The following is a 20238-nucleotide window of genomic DNA, read 5'->3' as shown; positions in this document are numbered from 1 at the left end:
TATGAACAGTGCATATACTCCTTATTCTCAACCTTCTGTACCTATTTCTATAGATTTATAAAGTCTGAATAACCCTGATGGCTTCCTCTGCAGGAATACATGATAACAGGTGTCCATCCTTCCCAGAAGCACAGATGTTATAGCTCCTATAACATACTCAATCACTACCGGAGCAAGACCCTCTTCCAATGGGATTGTTGTGTTACAAAAACTTTGGGGGTCTGTTCAGTAATTCCAGTTACCTTCCTTTAGGATATTCAGGATAATTGAATTGTGTGGATAAAGAAGCACCTCCGCCTTCCACTGATATAGGGTTTGGTGTATTGTTTTGTGCTGGAGCCCTCCTTCCCCTTGCTTTTGAAAGGGCTGTTTATTATTTTTTTCTACAGAGGAGGCTAAAATTGACAAGGGGGGAAATAAAGTGAGTTTACCATGGATGACAAGGTGTTTCATGTGTCAGCACACAAATTGCCACACAAGCTATATTGCTGGTTGGCACGTTTTACACAACCATATAAAAGATTTGTTCCTTTTGTCTCTACACTTTTTTCACTGCTTCCAAGCAATATGTCAGCTGGCAGGTTCCAACTAAACCATAACTTTGAGACATAATATTTTTAGAAAAATATCAGGTGATATGGATGAAGAGCATGTGGTAGTCGAGTGCTCTTTGTACATTTGTTTACCTTTTAAAACTAAGTATAGAACTGGTGCAAGAAAAATGGAGCCTGTATTTTTACCCATATATAGCGGAAGGATTATCTCAATTTTTTTCCGTCTCTGCTGATCAAAGCAGGTCCACTACAACAAACTGTAATGCTGGTGGGAGCAGAACTGGGCAGCCCATACTGTGCCACTACAGACTTTAAAATGGCAACAGAGTACCCGACCCAATCCTGGAGAAGCTGCTTGAGCGGCAGGACTTTATTTACTTACATGTGAGACTTAAAGCTGAATTAGGCTATTTTTTTGTTCTAATGGCCATTTTATGTTTTGTTATGCTGACTGGAAAATACCTAAATGAATGGACTTCTGAAGCACTACAGTGTCTTGCGATGAGCTGATCCAGCTAATATCCCAACTGGTACTTGGATGCGAGCAGGCACTGTAGTGGAAAACGTTTTTTCCAGTTAATGAAGTGACATTTAAAGGGCCAGAATCCTGTTCACTATGGAGGACTTGGTGAGGCAGCTAGCCATGGTCACTGTAAAAATGGAGCAGAGTATGGCCACTCAGCAACAGACCACAGAGATACAAGTGGCGGCCTTCAGAGAGTTCACTGCATTGTAAGCTGTGGCCTTGTGGGAGACCACTGAAGCCCAGGCCGAAATGCTGTCAGAGATGTCCAAGTAACTTTCTAGAAGGCAAGGATCTACAGCAGTTACGCATAGCAACCTACTTTCATGTATTAAAAGAGCAATAGACTGCAGAGATGGAGACATTATCATGCCCCTGTACAAAGCATTGGTCAGACAACATTTGGAATATGCAGTCCAGTTTTGCGCACTGGTTCACAAAAAGGAAATTGTGGAATTAGAGAGAGTGCAGAGAAGGGCAACTAAACTAATAAAAGGAATGGAGGAGCTCAGCTATGAGGAGAGATTAGCTGAACTGAATTTATTCTTCCTTGAGAAGAGACATTTAGGGGGATATGATCACCCTGTATAAATATATAAATCGTCCATATAGAAAACTCTCTTCCTCATTATTCACTTTGAGATCATTACAAAGAACAAGAGGGCACTCTGCGTCAGGAGAAAAAGAAGTTTAGGCTCTGGATAAGGAAGGGATTCTTCACTGTAAGGTCTGTGAAAATGTAGAATCGGCTTCCTCAGGAAATAGTTTTAGTAACTACTATAGATTGCTTTAAGAAAAAGCTGGATGTTTTTCTAGAAGAACAGAATATAACTGGGTATTAAGGCTTTAAAGTAAAAATAACAGTTACTGTTGATCCAGGGAACATCCGATTGCCTCGTAGAATCAGGAAGGACTTTTTTCCACTGTTGAAGCAAATTGTACCATGGTTTTTTATTGCCTTCCTCTGGACCAACTATGTCTTATAGGGCTTTATATCTGGGATATCTCTATTTCCCTAGTGGTTGAACTTGATGGAGTTATGTCTTTTTTCAACATAACCTACTATGTAACTATGTAGTCAGTCCAGCAAGCTGCTTACTGCAGGATGATTCCCTTGCTATGTTTGAGAGGACACAGCAGTTAGCACTGCTGAGTGCCAGTGGCTGCAAGACTACCTGGACTGTGTGCACAGCTGAGATGCAACAACCTGTTTTGGCTGGACTTCCTAAGATTGTTACCTGCAAGCTGAGGAAAGAGACAATTTTATCAACTCCACAAATTACAGTACCGGCTGGCAAGGTGCAGCAGAGGCCTGAGAAACCCCCTCCATGCCACAGTGTGTTTGCAGGCCGTAGTGCTAAAAAAAATGTATTTACATCACCAGTGCAGCGACAACATAGTGGAATGTGCATTCCAGCATTGTCGCTTCAGTCAAAGTCACCATTGATTTTGAAGCTCAAAGGAGCCATCTGTGGTCTTGGGGTTTTGTGTTGCTTAAGCAGTATAACAAGGATGTTGTTGCTTCGGGCAACAAGCACAAACCCGACCAGCCTCTACAAGTTCAGGATCACCTGACAGAGAGGATCACTGCGGAGGGTATTGTAGGGTACAGCCTGGTGAACTGGTGGTCTGGTGAACCAATAAAACATCTGAAACTGTTAAACCAAAAGGTAAACCATTTAGCAGGTAAACTCTGTATGGAGAATGGTATAACCTTTGAATGCATGTCTGCAGGTTCCAGGTCAAAAGGTTCAGAAACTGCATGTAGTGCACAGTTATTTTATCACTTGTCACCTATCCCAATTTCTCCTGAAAAGATGATAAACCTCCCCTGGTGGTATGAATATTTTAGTATTTTTAAATGTCAACACGGTACATTTGACATTTAAAAACACTTGTCATTTTAAGTTTCCCGCTGGTTCCGCCCCCATTGCACGCCGCCCACACGTGCAAATGCTGTATGTACATACGTTCATACACTGGAAATGCAAGGCCAAGGAACACAGATGCTGGGTCGGCATCACCGGAGGACACTGCGGGCCCGTGGGGACCAGGTAAGCCCTCTATTCCAGTGTGGCACTGGGTACAGCTTTTTGTAATGAAATTTAACTGCTAGAGAGGTTAAAGGGCCTGATTAAGGTTGTCAGTGTTTGTGTTGCTGCAAGATTGCAGCTTTTTATTTAGGATCCAAGCCCGGAGTGCCCTGAAAGGTATGGGTGGGTCAGGCACTCCTCCCTTTTTTTCAGACCAGAGATTAGAAATGGCTCTGATGCACATGAATAAAAAGGCATCTGTCTTTGTATCAGGGGGAAGTTGTAGCCTGAATGATCTGGGGAGGTCTCCCAAAGTCTAGGTCAGAGGGAGCAATACCCCTGATGGGTGTCACAGTCCAATCCCAAGTGTAAGCTGTAAAGCTGGTGGGAACAGGACTGGGCAGCCCATGTTGTTGGACTGAAAACTTTGAAATGGCAACACGTTACTGGCAAGTACCTGGCTTAATCCTGGAGTAGCCGCTTGGGCAGCAGGACTTTATTTACTTGCCTGAAATACTTAAAGTTGAAGTAAGCTATTTTTTGTTCTGCTGGACTAAACCATTTAATGTTTTGTTATACTGAATGGAATCTACCTAAATGAACTTACTTTTCTGAAGAACTACAGTATCTTGAAATGAGCTTATCACAGCCACCATTGGCAACAAATATGCAAACTTTTAGGCACATTTTTTTCATTTTAATAATGAATTGTGATAATTAAAGCAGTAGGGAGAGGAACGCAGCAGGGAAGAACCAGAAATCAGTAATCCTTTATTTATTAATTCTAGCTGAAAACCCTTGTATTACAGAATATTTTCAGGACCTTTCTTAACTACATTTCATTTATGAAAACAAATCTTAGACACATAGAAATAGCACAGAACAGAAAAACAATCTTGTCATAGTAAATAAACATTTGTTAACATCTTCCTAAAAAGCATGCTGCTTGTGCAAATAGGATCCCTTCCACTGGCTCAGTAGTAAAAGTGGTATACGATTTGGGATTACTCAGGGAGTAGGGACAGATCTTTGTGTACGTAGAATAAAGTGTAAATAAGTGAAATTGTTAAACTTACCATGTCAGTCAGTCAATTTTCATAGCTGAGCCTTCTTCATTGTTGAGTGGGCATTGAAATATAGTTTATCTCCCTTTCCATATCCCCCTACTTAAAATTACTAAGAGATAATTTTAACAAATTTTCAGTGTTGGAAAAAAATATGATAGAAGCTGGAATCCCCAATTTAAATATTTGTTTCCAAATTTAGCTGATTAGATACATACTGGCAGAAGCAGATCCCATCTTCTATATGACCAGGGACGTCTGTACAGTTGAAGGGAAAATGTTTCTTAGCCAGGCAGCACGCATAATCGGAGGAATAACTGAAAATGGCCTTTTCCCACATGTTTGTGGCCAGTGCACTACCTTGACCAAAAGTAGTGTTAAATATGTCCTTGCACTGATATAAAGACACATAGACAAAGTGCAACTGAGTTGTAGATGAGCAACCAGCAAGAACAGAATTTTTACTAAATATGAGGTTTGCTTGACCAGTTTTCTTTATCATTTCTCTAATCACAAGATCAGCCTGCCTGAATTTCCAGCAGCAGATTTGAATTAACAGAGTGGGTATCAGCAAGAAAGCCATTACAATGGGCAAAAATGGTAAAATGTTAAAGTAAAAAGTACCATTTGAGAATGTTACTATAGCAGCATAAACATTGCCCCAACTATAAACTAACGGTACAGCAAGTATAATACAAATAACCACCTGACAGACTGTAAAACGTGCCCAAGAACTTGGAGGAACACTATTAATGATCTCAATAGCCTTCCTATAAATTCTACTGTCATCTATGACTGCCCTAAGTGAATCAGGAACAGAACTAGAAGAGAAGACCCCAGGCTTCCATTTGTCATCATCCTCATTGAGAGCAGCCAACGTATGGAGATTCTTCCCATTGTAGAAAAATGATGGCTGATAATGGAGTAAGGTAGAATGAACTAGCTGGCTATTATTGCTTAGCAGAACCTGGGTAAGTTTATCAAAAAAATGCTCATCATCAGCTTCTAGGTAAGTTAAATGACTAAGCTGAAGTGGTATTGGACATGGCTTCAGCATAATAGGAATGACGGCTTTTTGCAGCATGCAGTCTTGAAACATAGACAGATTGGCTTCAAACCGACACCAGTGGCTTTGCACAAAGTCTGGACTCATTACCATCAAAGTTTTCTGGCTGCTTTGGATACACTCAACCATATTATCTATAATAGTCTTCCCTGGAACAAAGTCCTTTTCATGATAACAGATCTTCAGACCAGAAATTGCAGCTTCCAGTTCATGAATTAGTCCGGACACCCAAATAGAGTCTTTAGTGCTGTAGCTGATGAAGACATGGTACTTTTCATCCTTTCTCAAAGCAGGAATAGAAGTCATTGTGTCACAACTTTTATTCTGTTTGTCGTACTTGTTCCTTTTGCAGGCTGCTTCTCTCACTGAAGTGGTAGTTACAAATAATCTCAAAATGTCAGGTTTGTATGAGTAAACTATAGGAAAGATAAAAAATGAAATAAATATGCAGCTTCAATAATTGAACACCAAAATTTTTTATTCCGACTGGTGAGTACAAATGAGTGTAAGTGGGTTTGGTTCTCTCTACACCTGTGTTCCTTGGTTTGTCAATTTAACCCTATCTTTTTCTTTCTCTGTCGTTCTTAGCCTTTATATTACCAAGAATGCAAAGGTAGTTTTGTTTTGTGAGGTATAGCATGTATTGCAATATGTGTGTGTAATATGTACATACAGTATATATGTGTATAGACACACACAAGGGTTAGTTTATCCAGGGGGCCGCATTTGATCTAGTTAAACCTGTTTGTAGTTTAGATACAACAGTTGGCCACTGTTAGTGAGTTGGAAGAAATAGCATCTATTGTTTTGAGAAAAACTCAGCAACAAAGAGGTTTTAACCAACAGATTGACCTTTTGACATGACTGACCAATGGCCAATAAAGTGCAAGTCGGCCACCTAGAGTTTGCAGACTGGACTGCTTCTCTGATGGACTGTAATGTTAGGTTTGAATGGAGACTTTGTAGTCCAACTGGGATTGGCCACAAACTTTCCTAATAAAAGGTTCCTGAGAAAATTGGGGACTCAAGAATAACACATCCAGGGAAAGCTGGGCCCTGCCTGGCTGACATTAGACCACTGTAAAGCTTCAACATACAAAGACTCAAGATCAAGGTTTCCAAAGTCCTGTTTCCCAAGGAGATTGTGAAAAGCTCTTACTGAAGCTAAGCAAGTGTGTCCTTTTGTATACACTGATCATTTACTATGAAGTAGAGTTAGGTCCATAAATATTTGGACAGAGACAACATTTTTCTAATTTTGGTTCTGTACATTACCACAAATCATTTTAAATGAAACAACTCAGATGCAGTTGAACTGCAGACTTTCAGCTGGGTTGAACAAAAAGATTGCATAAAAATGTGAGGATCTAAAGCCCTTTTTTTACACAATCACTTCATTTCAGGGGCTCAAAAGTAACCGACAACAGACAACATGCGGTCAAAGGAGCTCTCCATGCAGGTGAAACAAGCCATCCTTAAGCTGCAAAAACAGAAAAAAGGAGAAAAAATCTACAGTTTGGTACATCATGAAAAAGAAACAAAGCACTGGTAAACTCAGCAATGCCAAAAGACCTGGACGCCCACGGAAGACAAGAGTGGTGGATGATCGCAGAATCATTTCCATGGTGAAGAGAAACCTCTTCACAACAGGCAACAAAGTGAACAACACTCTCGAGGAGGTAGGCGTATCAATATCCAAGTATACCATAAAGAGAAGACGGCATGAAAGTAAATCCTGAGGGTGCACTGCAAGGTGCAAGCCACTCATAAGCCTCAAGAATAGAAAGGCTAGATTGGACTTTTCTCAAAAACATCTAAAAAAGCCAGCACAGTTCTGGAAAAACATTCTTTGGACAGATGAAACCAAGATCAACCTTTACCAGAATGATGGCAAGAAAAAAGTATGGAGAAGGCGTGGAACAGCTCATGATCCAAAGCATACCACATCATCTGTAAAACATGGCGGAGGCAGTGTGATGACTTGGGCGTGCATGGCTGCCAGTAGCACTGGGACACTAGTGTTTATCAATGATGTGACACAGGACAGAAGCAGCCGAGGGAATTCTGAGGTGTTCAGAGACATACCGTCTGCTCAAATACGGCTAAATGCAGTCAAATTGGTTGGAGGCGTTTCATAATACAGATGGAAAATGACCCAAAACATACAGCCAAAGCAACCCAGGAGTTTATTAAAGCAAAGAAGGGAATATTCTTGAATGGCCAAGTCAGTCACCTGATCTGAACCCAATTGACCATGCATTTCACTTGTTGAAGACTAAACTTCGGACAGAAAGACCCACAAACAAAAAGCAACTGAAAACAGCTGCAGTAAAGGCCTGGCAGAGCATTAAAAAGGAGGAAACCCAGCATCTGGTTATGTCCATGATTTCAAGACTACAGCCTGTCATTGCCAGCAAAGGGGTTTCAACCAAGTATTAGAAATGAACATTTTAATTTCAGCTTTTTATTTTGTGCAATTAGTTTTGAGCTACTGAAACGAAGTAATTGTGTGAAAAAAGGCTTTAGTTCCATTTTTATGCAACTTTTTTTGGTCAACCCACTGAATTAAAGCTGAAAGTCTGCAGTTTCAATGTATCTGAGTTGTTTAATTTAAAATTAATTGTGGTAATGTACAGAACCAAAGAGAGGCAGGTATATGAAGTGAAAGCTGGGGAGGGACTAAAAAAAATTCTGAAACTCTACTATATAATGAGATTTTGGCCCTGATTTGTTAAAGCTCTCCAAGGCTGGAGAGAATACACTTTCATCAGTGAAGCTGAGTGATCCAGCAAACCTGGAATGGATCTGGTTCAGGATTCTAAACATTTGCTAGCAAATAGAAATGACTTTGAAAAATCCATGCCATGTTTGCTGGATTGCCCAGCTTCACTGATAAATGTGTATTCTCCCCACCCTTGGAGAGCTTTACTAAATTAGGGCCTTTGTCTGTGACAGAAGAAACATCTGGGATGCCCAGCACATTATTCTGAAAATGGCTGTTTTACAACAGAAATTTGTATAAAAAGGCTTTAAGCTTTATTTCTAAAAAAAAAAGAATAATCACTCTCTCTGTACAAGCCACAAACATTTGGATTTACAAAGAATTCCATATATTTTGAGTTATTGAGTAGTGGTGACCCATTACTTTGTTGTACATAACCGCTGCATACAGCAGAGCTGTGGGAAATGCCTAATAGCTCCTCCCACCGCCGGCTGTATGCAGAAAATTACAGGGGGTGGGTACAGGACCCATCACCCTGCACATGGATAGAATGTGCCTAATAGAGAAAGCTACTGCACAGCTCTGAAAGAAATCTACTAGCCGCATCAAGTTTCAAGATCATGTGGCTAGACCATTCATCTTAACATCAATCAAGGATTATGTGTACAATTAAATCATTTTTAACAAGTTATTTATCTGTAAAAGCCTCCCTTGTGAAATCCAAAAGTGCTTAGACTGCTACTCGTTGTCTTACATATGATGTCAACTTACTTAGGTCTAACATTTAGGTTACATGCTAGAGGAGCCTTTCTAAACATTTTTATACCTCTGAGGAACCCTAGAAAGTTTGGTGGTCTGTGAAAAGAATTCTCCTATTAGAGATAGCTGTGCTTTAGTGTCATACTACTAATACCAATACCAAGTGTGGATGACCACACAACTTTACCATCAGCATTAGATGGGCGGTTAGTTTACTGAAGCTCAATAAACCCTTAGCAACCTCTGAAGCAGGTATGTCCAAAGTCCGGCCCATGGGGCAATTGCTGATAGGGCATATATAGTAAAACATTATTTCCAGAAGAGGAGAGGACTAGGAAGTGGAGGGCTGTGCTAGGGAATTGACATTTGCTAAAAAGTCCATTTCCTATCAAGTTCAGAGCCACTAAACCAACAAGGAAGGAAAACAGTTACCAGTAAGCATTGCCTGACATCTCTTTAACTGCAGCAGAATTAAATTAGGTCTCCTACATCTCCGGACAGGCAAGTAGAGCAAAAAACTTAGATATATGCATTTTTTCTGTCTATTTAGCTGTCTGGAATTCAGCCTAAATATATAATAACAATCATGTAAACTGTAACACATCTGAAAATATTATTTCCTTATACCCAGTATGTTGCAGTTTTCCACTAGTTTGCTTTTCTTCCACATTTCTGCTGGTGAGAGATTTGGGGAGTGACCAATTTGAGCATCGTTGGGCGTCTCCGGTAAAAATAACATGTCATAACAATCGCATGCTGACAATACCAGCAAAAGGCAGATTTTACCAACTAGGGACAAATCTCAATGATATGCAGATAATAAAAACAAGCAGTTATTACCAAGAGACAGATTCCAATAGTAGACATATACTTCAGAATAGGCCAACTCACCAGTAACTGGTCCTGTATACTTTACCAATTCATAGATCCCTCAGTGAGAGTGACCAGTAACAGGCAGTGTCTACTGACAGGCAGGCAGTTGGCATTCAACTTTTTCTTCTGGTATATTTTAGGAGTTTTCATGTCAAGTGCTAGAACTCTAGCTCACTTTATAAATGTTTTATCATCAAAAATAGTCATAACAATATAGTTGGACATATTTTCAGATTTAAAAGCAACATGTGGTATGAAGGTCTACCTAAACTATTATTATTATTATTATTATTATTATTAATAATATTAACCACCTGGGCGTTAAACTGATGTCTAGATTTCTGTACCAAAAGCGGTACACTGTTTTCCATGAATTTTTTTTTTAAATGGTAGACCTGTAACTTACAGAAATATGTCCGAACAAGGGTCTAGTAGATATCATGAATATAAAAAATGTTTGAAACACACAATCATGTAAAAAAAAAAATACTTTTAATAAAATTAAATAAAATACACAAAAATCACCTTAAACAAGAATACATAAATAAATCAAAAATACTGAAAATGCGATAATTCGGTATACTGTATAGTAATATATTTTTCTAAAACACCTGCCTAGTGTCCAACATCACATACCTATAGACAAAACCACATAAATATATTTTGTATTATTTTGTATTGGATTGGATACAGGACTTTGTATTGAATCCAATACAAAATATTTGAATTTCCAGCTACGACCCCCATCGACGGGCGCACGCACGGACATCATCAGGAATCGCCCAGGGACGCGTACGCGAACGCACGGTATTCTAATTCTTTCCAAACTTCTGTTCTTCCATGCAAAAAGTGTTACATTTTTTGCATGGAATATTATTTTAGATTGTAGGCTATAATTCACCGAATTACTGCATAACTCACCGAAATTTGTCCAAAATTTTATAAATTTAATAATAAAATTTTTTTTATAAAACATAAAAAAATATAGTGTATAATGTAATGTACAGTAGCCTATATAATATATATATAATACAATTATATATATATTATATAAGGATTTCTTTGTATTGGACTCAATACAGCTTTTTTGTATTGAGTTCAATGCAGAGGAACTCAATACAAAATTTTGAATTTCCCGCCCGCACCGACGCAGGCAGCGACGTCACCGGGAAACCCCGGTGGTCGTCACTGCACTCGCTGGATGAAGAAAGAAGACAGAAGACGTGTCCGGAGGAGCTGCGGGGAGAAGGTGAGATTTTTTTTTTCGATCGACGCTGGATCATCGCAGCGGGGACCAGGTAAGTGAGGGGATTTAGAGAGTGAGAAAAGTTCGGGTTTATCGATTTTTGCAAAATCGATAGACCCGAACCAAGGTCGGGTTTGCCAGCCAGGTGGTTAATAATAATAATATTATTATTATTACACAGTATTTATATAGCGCCAACATATAATGCAGCACTGTACAAAGTCCATAGTCATGTCACTAAATGTCCCTCAAAGGTGCTCATGATCTAATGTCCCTACCGTAGTTATATGTCTTTAATACGGTCTAAGGGGAAGAAGCCAATTAACCTAAACGCATGTTTTTGGGATGTGGGAGGAAACCAAGTACCCGGAGAAAACCCACGCAAACACGAGGAGAACGTGCAAAATTCCATGCAGATAGTGTCCTGGCCAAGATCCAAACCTGGGGTCTGGCACTGCAAAGGCCAGAGTGCTGACGTTTGGGCCACCTCAGGGGTTAATCTGCTAGGAAGGAAGCCCTCATATTAGTTGTTGCTAAAAGGAGGCTTATTAACTCTCTACCCACAAATAATACAATGTGTGGTGTTTCATTGTTGATAGACACAACCTCTTCCCCACATTTTTGTCCCAAAATAAGGATGTAGGTGTTAGTTGGAGAAGGCCTTTTTAATGGTGTATTTAGATATCCACTATCTCACAGTGTATTGAGGGCAAGAGTAAATTGGCACCCCTTATTACCTCAAGAAATAGTAACCACAGTACTGTGTAAAGTTCTTTTTCCGAAATAAAATCCAAAACACTTACTAAACTTTAATATATTTTTTTTTGTCCACAGAAGTAGACGCAGCATCAATCACAGCATCTAGCGACATAAATCCACTGTCAGTCACAACAACTTGACATCCTACATTGTTTTCCTATTATTTAATGATTGTAGTCAAGAAAAGTGTGAAAGAAGACACATAAAAGAATTAAAAATTATTTCCACAGAAATTCCACATTAGCATGGAAACTTACTTTCTGCTGTAATAGTAATTTTGTGGACAAAGGCTGTTTATGCCTACTTCACATACCAGGAATTGATATTTTTCAAAAATAAATGATACTAACATGATGAATTTTCTGACTGCTGATCACGCTTAATTAGTATTTTTACATATTCTTATAACATTTTTTATATTTTCCATTTCAATGCATACATTTGAACATGTTCTTTGATTATGTTGTTTTATATATTTATATTTTTGTTTTATTGGCTCATGTGCTAAGTGGGAATGGAATTCTCAAGGTTAGTAGTTTTCATGGTAAAAATGTAACAAATAAAACAATATTTTTGCTGCATTGGCCTTTGTCAGTTAAAAATTTGAATAGGTGTGCGTGATGCCTATTATTACGGTATTAAACCTTAAACTTATATTGAACTAAAAATTATGCTGTGGACCATGGGTGCCCACACTTTTTTGGCTTGTAAGCTACTTTTAAAATGACTAAGTAAAAATAATCTACCAACAATAAAAACTTTGCAAAGTAGAGTCTATGTTGAAAGGCAGGGTTCCATGATCCACTTGCAGTGCCTTTGTAAACTACTGGTAGATCGCGATTCACCTGTTGGGCACCCCTGCTGTGGACTATGCTGTGGATAGGTAAACAGTAGGTGTGGTTCAGTAGTTCAAGAAAAAACAGTGAGGGAAGCCGACAACACATAAAAGTTCAGTTTGTTATAAGCCCATTATAGGAAATAAAAGTTTATATATCTGGGCAAAATTAAAAACAAAAAAAAAACATGCAAAACATATTCCCATATGTTTTATCCCCTTAAAGACCCTTATTATTATATTTACTTATTTTTTTTTTGCCTTGGCATAAACGTTAAAGCATGCAGGAATATCTGCTACCCGGAAACACAGTGAAACGAATTGGATTATTTGAGGTATTTTACTGTAGAGAGAGCGAAAATAAATGATCATGTTAAGTTTCTGTACAAAACAGAATTAAACAAAAAGCTTACCTAGAATTGCTGTGAAGCTGAAACTTTCTTTTTCTCTCCATACATATATAAGAGCAAACATTTCACTTCCTGGACAATACAAGTGCAATAATTACATCACTATTGAGGGCTGGCTCCATAAGTAAAAGCTTCACAATGTCAAACAAGATCAGATTTCAGTTGACCCTTTCCTGCTACAGTAAGATCTGCTGTCTTGAAGTGTTCCATCCACATAAAAAAACATGGATGCTGCATTTGTTGGTCTACTTTTTAGAAAGCTTGTTTCTTGGCTTTATCTAGAGCAAATATGCAGCAACTGAAAATCAGAGAAAAATCTAAATTCTATACCATAAATTCTATAACTTTCTATAACCCAAAAAGTGAAAGCATCTACAAAACAGCTAGTCAAATAGTAGTTTTAGAAGGGTCAAGGCAGACTAGGAACTTCTAGATATGTCTTATGAATCTGCAAGCTGAAAGCCACGGGACTGCCATCCGTATCCTCACTTTATTAATATTATTATTTTTAATATTACTATTATTAATAATAATAATGATAATAAACAGTATTTATATAGGGCCAACATATTATGCAGCATTGTACCTTAAATAAGGTTCACTACTCAATGGGATCTTTTTATAAAGCAGTGAATCTGACATTTGCTGAAACATTCCCTGGTGGAGAATCAATTAGTGCCATTAAAACACATGAAAGTTTCACCACCAGGGAATGTCAGGTTCACTGCTTTTTAAATTTAGCCTGATGAGTATTTTCCCCTGCACCCATGATATTGATAATTTACCAACAGTAAGGATTTTGATGAAACTTGGATCTTTAAAAACAACTCTGCAATGGCATTTCCCATATTCCTTCCTTGACTGTTACTTTTTTAAGTGACCCTTTTTATAAGTTTATGTTTACATACAAGAGAGCCAGTAATAATTAAAAAAAAACAATGTCCTCCTGCTGATTTGCATTGCGATATCTATTATCATCAATCTTTATTTTAATGTCTATGCATCTGATATTTATGTTTGAATTCATATATGTGTGTACAACAGTGTAGAGAGCTTATAAAAAATGTACTAAGTTTAAATTTTTGAGTCTTTTTTAACTTAACTTTATTGCTACCACAAGTGGGCTTATAAGTGAAGGTGTCAGGTTCTTTTTAAGGGGACATCAGGGGTATGCTAGACCTCTAATAATGTCATGCACAGACTGCACTTGATCAGCTGCACTTGATCAATACCTTCTAAAGCAGATATATACTCACTACCTTAATGTCCTTTGTTGTTACCATTCCGAGTTTGACAACCAATGATCCAATGCTGCAGTCTGCCCCTTTGCTGATCATCACTCCTGGAGTTTAAGTGAACTCTGTTGCTGGACAGCCAATATGACAAATGTCTGCTTAACCAAAGCTCCAGCGTAGACACTTAAAAAAAACTATTCTTACATGACTTTACTTTGGGCTTTATCCTTAATCAACCTGCTTCTGACGCCTGCCCTATCACTGTGGTTTTGGTATTACAGACTTGGGTTTCCCTGGTCAAACAGGTTGAGATTAGGTTTTTCTCCAGAAGACCCACAAATGTTTTTGTACTTCCATATAAGCTAGCTTGGCCTGTGCTGCTCTGGATAAAGGCTTCAAGGTATTGTATCACTGGTTTAGATGCCCCTCCGTTCTAAATAGAACGTTTCCTCAGGTCTCAAGATTTTGTTGCCCAATGACAATGCCCTATAATTTACTTTTTTTTGGACCTCTATTTTACATCTCTATAACAAGATAATGGGAGTTCTATCCTATTAAGCCTACACTTGGGCTATTATCAGCCTTTCTAGATCTGTGTCTTTGGCTAAGAATGGTCTGCTGTGCTTTTTTGTGGGTTGCTAAGACAGTTATCTCTTGTCCACAGTACCAAAACGCATGCAGTGAGGAGCTAAGCTTTCTCGTATACAACATATGGAGAAGCTGAAAGGGCAACTGCTGCATAAATAAAAACATGGACAGTTTGTCTTTTTTTTGGGGGGGAGGGGGAATTCGTCATCAACAGTTCCAACTGGAATAATAATTTTCTACTTGCTGACAATTTTTGTTTGCAGAATTATAGTTCTGTTTTAATAAGGTAAGTGTCAGGAATTCATATAACATTATAAGGATATTTTTTATCCCACTGCAGATGATAGCATTTCTCCTGTTGAAGTTTGCCGAATTCTTCAAATTCTAACCTTGCAGTTGGTTTTAATCCAACCTGAAACAGTAGCTACAGGTTTTGAATGGTTTTAATGCTTTCTATGTTTCCTGACAAAAACATGCAGGTAAGAAAACTGTATTTGTTTAAAAAACTGTTAAGATATTTAGGTTCAAAATTCAGAATCCAGGAAAGGATGTGCATAGCTCTATACACTGTGTAAGCTACTACAGGTGACATTCTGAGTTAGATGTAAAACCACATACAATATGTCAAATTAAAAAAAAATGTTTATTTACAAAAAAAAATCAGTACTAAGTATCCACAGGCACAGTTGAAAAGCATTAAATATCGTAAACATTTGCATTTTCTCTTTGTTTAACTTTACTGGTAAATGTCGGGTAGTTTACTTACTGCAGCAGAAACTCCTTCCTAATCATAATGTTGTCTCCCACATGGGATGGCCATGTATGGACTGCAAGCTGAAAAGAACAATACCACATTGCTCTTTACAGCTTTGTGATTTTTGTACAAAATAGTACTTTCAATGCTTTTTGTTTGTTAGAAACAAATATTATACAAGCTATATTTCCCTTTTATTATATAATTCAATTCTCTTCTTGTAGCTGGGTGAACACATACTGGCAGAAGCAGATCCCATCTTCCATATGTCCAGGGGCATCTGTGCCGTTAAATGGGAAATGTTTCCTAGCTAGGCAGCAAGCATAATCTGAGGAATAACTGATGATGGCTTTCTCCCACATGTTTGTGGCAAATGTGCTACCGTGACTAAATGTAGTATAAAATGTCTCCATGCACTGATATAAGGACACATAGACAAAGTACAACTGAGCCCTGGATGGGCAACCAACCAGAACAGAATTTTTACTGAAGATGAGGTTTGCTTGACTAGTTTTTTTCACCATTTCTTTAATCACTAATTTATTCTGCCTTGATTTCCAGTATAAGGTTTTAACACAGAAAGTGGGCATCAGCAACACAGCAAGCACTGGAATAGGTGCAAAAGTGAATATTTTACAAGAAATACTACTGCACTGGAACCTAATAACACACTTAGCAAAAAATTGTAAATGTGCAAAGAATAGTGCAGTTAATATTACACATAAGACCACTCGGCAGACTGTAAAACGCAAACAAGATTTAGAAGGAACAATACCATTGATGGTCTCAATAGCCTCTTTATAAATTCCAGTATCATCTATGACTACCCTAAGTGAATCAGGAACAAAAGCAGATGAAAATATTCCAGGTTCCCAACTTTCACCATTGTCATTAATAGCAGGCAAGGTAAGGAGATTTTTACCATTGTACAAAAGTGATGGCTGATAGTGGATCAAGTTCGAACAAACCAGCTGGTTATTATTGCTCAACAGAACTTGAGTAAGTTTATCAAAGAAATACTCATCATCACCTTCAAGGTAAGTTAAATGACTGAGGTTGAGAGGTATTGGACATGGCTTTAACAAAATAGGAACTATTGCCTTTTTCAGCATGCAGTCCTGAAACAAGGTTAGGTTGGCTTCAAACAGACACCAGCTGCTTTGTACAAAATCTGGACTCAGCACCATCACAGTTTTCTGGCTGCTTTGGATACACTCAACCATATTATCTATAATAGTCTTCCCTGGGACAAAGTCTCTTTCATGAAAACAGATCTTCAGGCCAGAAATTGCAGCTTCCAGTTTATGGATGAGTCCAGACACCCAGATCGAGTCTTTAGTGCTGTAGCTGATGAAGACATGGTACTTTTCATTCTTTCTCAGAGCAGGAATGGAAGCCTTCTCGTCACAACTCATAATTATTGGATTTGTTCTCCTTCAGGCTGTTTCTAAAAAGGTGCACTCAGATGTTACAAATGATTTCTGGTTGTCCACTTTGTGTAAATAAAATAGAAGAAAAATCAGAAATAAATTATTTTTGACTACATATGCAATACTTGAAAAGTATATTTGGGTACGAACAGTGAGCTAAGAAGTAAGTCTCTGTAATCAGATCTGCCACACGTTCCTTTTTTAATAATTTATAAAGAATGCAGCAACAGGAGTAAACTTTAATAGCTTTTTTTTTTAATTTAAGCACAGCATGTCAGTTATTTTTATAGCTTATTTGAACGATCAAACAGATCTTCATTCAAACAGTGCCTACAGATAAAGTGGAAATACTTAAACAAATGACACAGAACAATAGGGGTTATTTATGCTCATAATGCAGATTAAGTCCCTCAAAAGGAAGGTTTTGAAAGCCAATGGGCCTGATTTATTAAAGCTCTCAAAGGTTAGAGAAGATACATTTTTATCAGTGAACCTGGGTGATCAAAAAAACGTTGAATAGATCTGGTCCAGGATCACAAACATTTGCTAACAAATAGCAAATTACTAAAAAATCAATTCCCAGTTTGCTGGATCACCCAGGTTCACCATTGAAAGTGTATCCTCTCCAGCCTTAGAGAGCTTTAGAAAATCAGGCCCTATGAGTCTACTATGGGATTTATAAAGATTGCCATATTATTTGTACTCAATGGTAAATTTATATTCTCACATAACTTTATATAGTGATAAACATAAACACAGAGGAAGTATAGTTAGTTATTTGTTATCTGATGACTTGTTATTTCATATATATGATAAATGACTGCTTATATACATACTGGTGTTTTTAATTCAGAATGCACAAAGAGAGATAACACAGAGAGTTGCAAGTAAAAGTAACAATGCAATTATAAAATATTTGGATATAATAAAACAACGTTTTAAGGAGTCCCATCTTTTCTGATCCAATGGACCACATACTACATACATGCTGTAGCAATTACAAATTATTTCTGATAACATTATTGGTAGATTTGGTTCTGATCCCTCTACAAGCAAAACATAGTTTTTACACAGAAATACATCTTTGTGCCATGTAACAGTCAGTTTTGTTGAGAGGGTTGGATCATTTTCTTTAATAAAGACCAGAGGTTGGAATAACTTGTCACCCTTCAAGTCCAAGTTGAGTCCCAAGTCATTGACACCAAGTCCCAAGTCAAGTCTCAAGTCACCAACAATTCTTTCAAGTCGAGTTCCAAGTCAAGTCACTTCATTTATCCTTATTTGTCCCGAAAAAGAAACAGAGCTCTGATCCTCTTCTTGAGCACAGGATCTCATTCTAAGTCCGAGGCTTTCTCCTCTGACAGCTGAGGGGGGAAGGGAGGAAGGCAGTGAGGCTTTTGTTACACAGCATTCTTTCTCATCCCTTTCAGCTGTCAGAGGAGTAAACTTAGAATGCAAGAAAGGCAGGGAGGAAGGCAGTGAGTCTTCTGTAACATAACATGCCTTCCTCCCCACCTTTCTTGCATTAGGAAGGAGAAAGACCTTCCTAATCATAATGTTGTCTCCCACTTATTAAAAGTAAGAAAATTTTTTTTGCCTTTACATGGACTTAATACTGCTCGTGATAATGATGGGCATGCATGGACTGAAAGCTGAAAAGAACAATACCACATCTTTCCAGGTTTACAGCTTTGTGAGATTTGTACAAAATTGCACTGATTGTACTGACTGATTGTTATTTAATTGATTATTATATATGTGTAACTTTATTTGTACTTTTATTGTTCATTCTTTTCCCCATGTTTTTTTTTTTTTTTTGTTCTGTACCTTTTCTAAATTACTTCAAGAAATGTAAAAAATTGAAAGCAAGAAATCAGACAATGATCAGTTCTTGGCCAACGGTACCAGTGATAATGTTTAACCCCCATCTTACCTTTAAGGCTGCCAGCTTAGGGATGAATTGCAATTCTCTAGGACAGTGTTTCTCAACCAAGATTTCTCCAGAGGTTGTTAGGGGTTTCTTGAGCAATGAGCAGTTTGTGCCTCTCAAATCAGATACCACTGACACCAATAATGTTTTTGGCCCTCTGTAGGTGTGGCATTATTCCTACTGGCTAGCCATTTAAGATAGTTGTAGATATAATAATTATGACAGTAGCTCCCTAAAGACCTGAATGTTTTTCAAGGGTTTCCCCATGTTCCCCATGTTAGAAAGGGCATGCAACACTGGTCTAGGATGACCTCATGAAATGTATGTAAGACATTTTTGTGTTGGTGAGACATTATTGATACTAAATCTAATTGTACTTAACAAGACATGAATTTATTATTCTTTTAATAAAATATTTAGTTACAGTATTGGTAATCATTCATTTTTATTAGTTAGGATATACCTACTTTTCACTAGGACAGCGATTATAAAAAGCAACAGCAATAGAGATTCTTGCCCCCATTTTATCTAAAACTAAAAAACAAAAGTTTTGACTGTGAAAACTGAATTCTATATGTTGTATTTGGAAAATAAATGTAAATACTTTTTCCCTATTTTTTTACACTATTGCTGACCTTGTTCTAAAATATTCTGCTTGCCTGCTCTGATCCTCTGCCTTAATTACTTTATGAATCACAAACTCTGAATGAATATGCTGTCTGGGTCTTCAGCTAATTGTGCTGGCAAAAAATTACATACAAATAATTAGCATTTTTTAGAATGAATCTGACAATGGCAGCTTTTATAATTTCCCAGTATATGTACAATAAGTAGTATTGATGCATATTTGTGTTTCTCCAACCTGGTTAAGTCTAGTAGCCATAAGTTCTGTTGATGAGAATAATGCCCTGTCTTGCAAGACACTCTATCAGCTAGGGAGATCTTGTCCCTTCTGATATCATTCATACATTTTTTGAATTCACTTATGGAAACTGACACAATAATTAGTCTTGGAGGTCAAGTTAAACAACAGCATCAAAAAATTTACCACCAGTGTGTGCATAAAAGAAACCCTCACTGGACCCCTCCCTACCCTCCAACTACCGTCCTATCTCCCTTCTCCCATATGTCTCCAAACTTCTTGAAGGCCTTGCCTACAAAAGACTCACCCATTACCTGAGCACCAACTCCCTCCTTGACCCCCTCCAGTCGGGTTTTAGAGCTGCCCACTCCACTGAAACAGCCCTTACTAAAGTGGCCAATGACCTCATCAGAGCTAGGTCTCAAGGCAACTTTTGCTTCTTCTCCTTGATCTTTCCTTTTTGGCCCTCCCCTCAGGCATGTTGTCTTGGTGTCACATTTCCAGGTCCTGTCACTTTCACCTATGCAACATCTCCAAAATCCGCCCCTACCTGTCCCCTGAGACCACCAAACTCCTTGTACATGCTCTTATCATC

At 38.0% G+C, this 20238-nt stretch overlaps 2 protein-coding genes across 2 annotated transcripts in view; both read right to left on the bottom strand.

Annotated features, from left to right (window-relative positions):
* Positions 1-3860: 3860 nt before the first annotated feature.
* Positions 3861-12984, bottom strand: LOC140339372 (uncharacterized). The gene is made up of 2 exons (XM_072424066.1): positions 12848-12984; positions 3861-5656 (listed from the first exon to the last, which is right to left on the bottom strand). The coding sequence occupies exons 1-2, from the start codon at positions 12906-12908 to the stop codon at positions 4353-4355; spliced, it is 1365 nt and encodes a 454-aa protein (XP_072280167.1). The 5' UTR covers positions 12909-12984; the 3' UTR covers positions 3861-4352.
* A 2330-nt stretch (positions 12985-15314) lies between these two features.
* LOC140339420 (uncharacterized) overlaps positions 15315-20238 on the bottom strand; it is a 10876-nt gene continuing 5952 nt past the window's right edge. The window contains exon 2 of the mRNA XM_072424122.1: positions 15315-16913. Within this exon, the coding sequence (XP_072280223.1) occupies positions 15628-16836 (1209 nt within the window). The 5' untranslated portion in view covers positions 16837-16913 and the 3' untranslated portion in view covers positions 15315-15627. The remainder of the gene's footprint in view (positions 16914-20238) is intronic.

Source organism: Pyxicephalus adspersus, chromosome 10 (assembly GCF_032062135.1).
Source record: "Pyxicephalus adspersus chromosome 10, UCB_Pads_2.0, whole genome shotgun sequence".
NCBI lineage: Eukaryota > Metazoa > Chordata > Amphibia > Anura > Pyxicephalidae > Pyxicephalus > Pyxicephalus adspersus.
The sequence above is the reverse complement of the archived record's forward strand: the minus strand, read 5'-3'. Positions and strand labels throughout refer to the sequence as shown.

Excerpts from the sequence above, each read along its gene's own strand:
- LOC140339372 (XM_072424066.1), bottom strand. The coding sequence starts at position 12,908 with ATGTTTGCTCTTATATATGTATGGAGAGAAAAAGAAAGTTTCAGCTTC. Across the intron at positions 5,657-12,847 it reads CAGCTTCACAGCAATTCTAG|TTTACTCATACAAACCTGAC; the intron begins GTAAGCTTTTTG and ends TCTTTCCTATAG.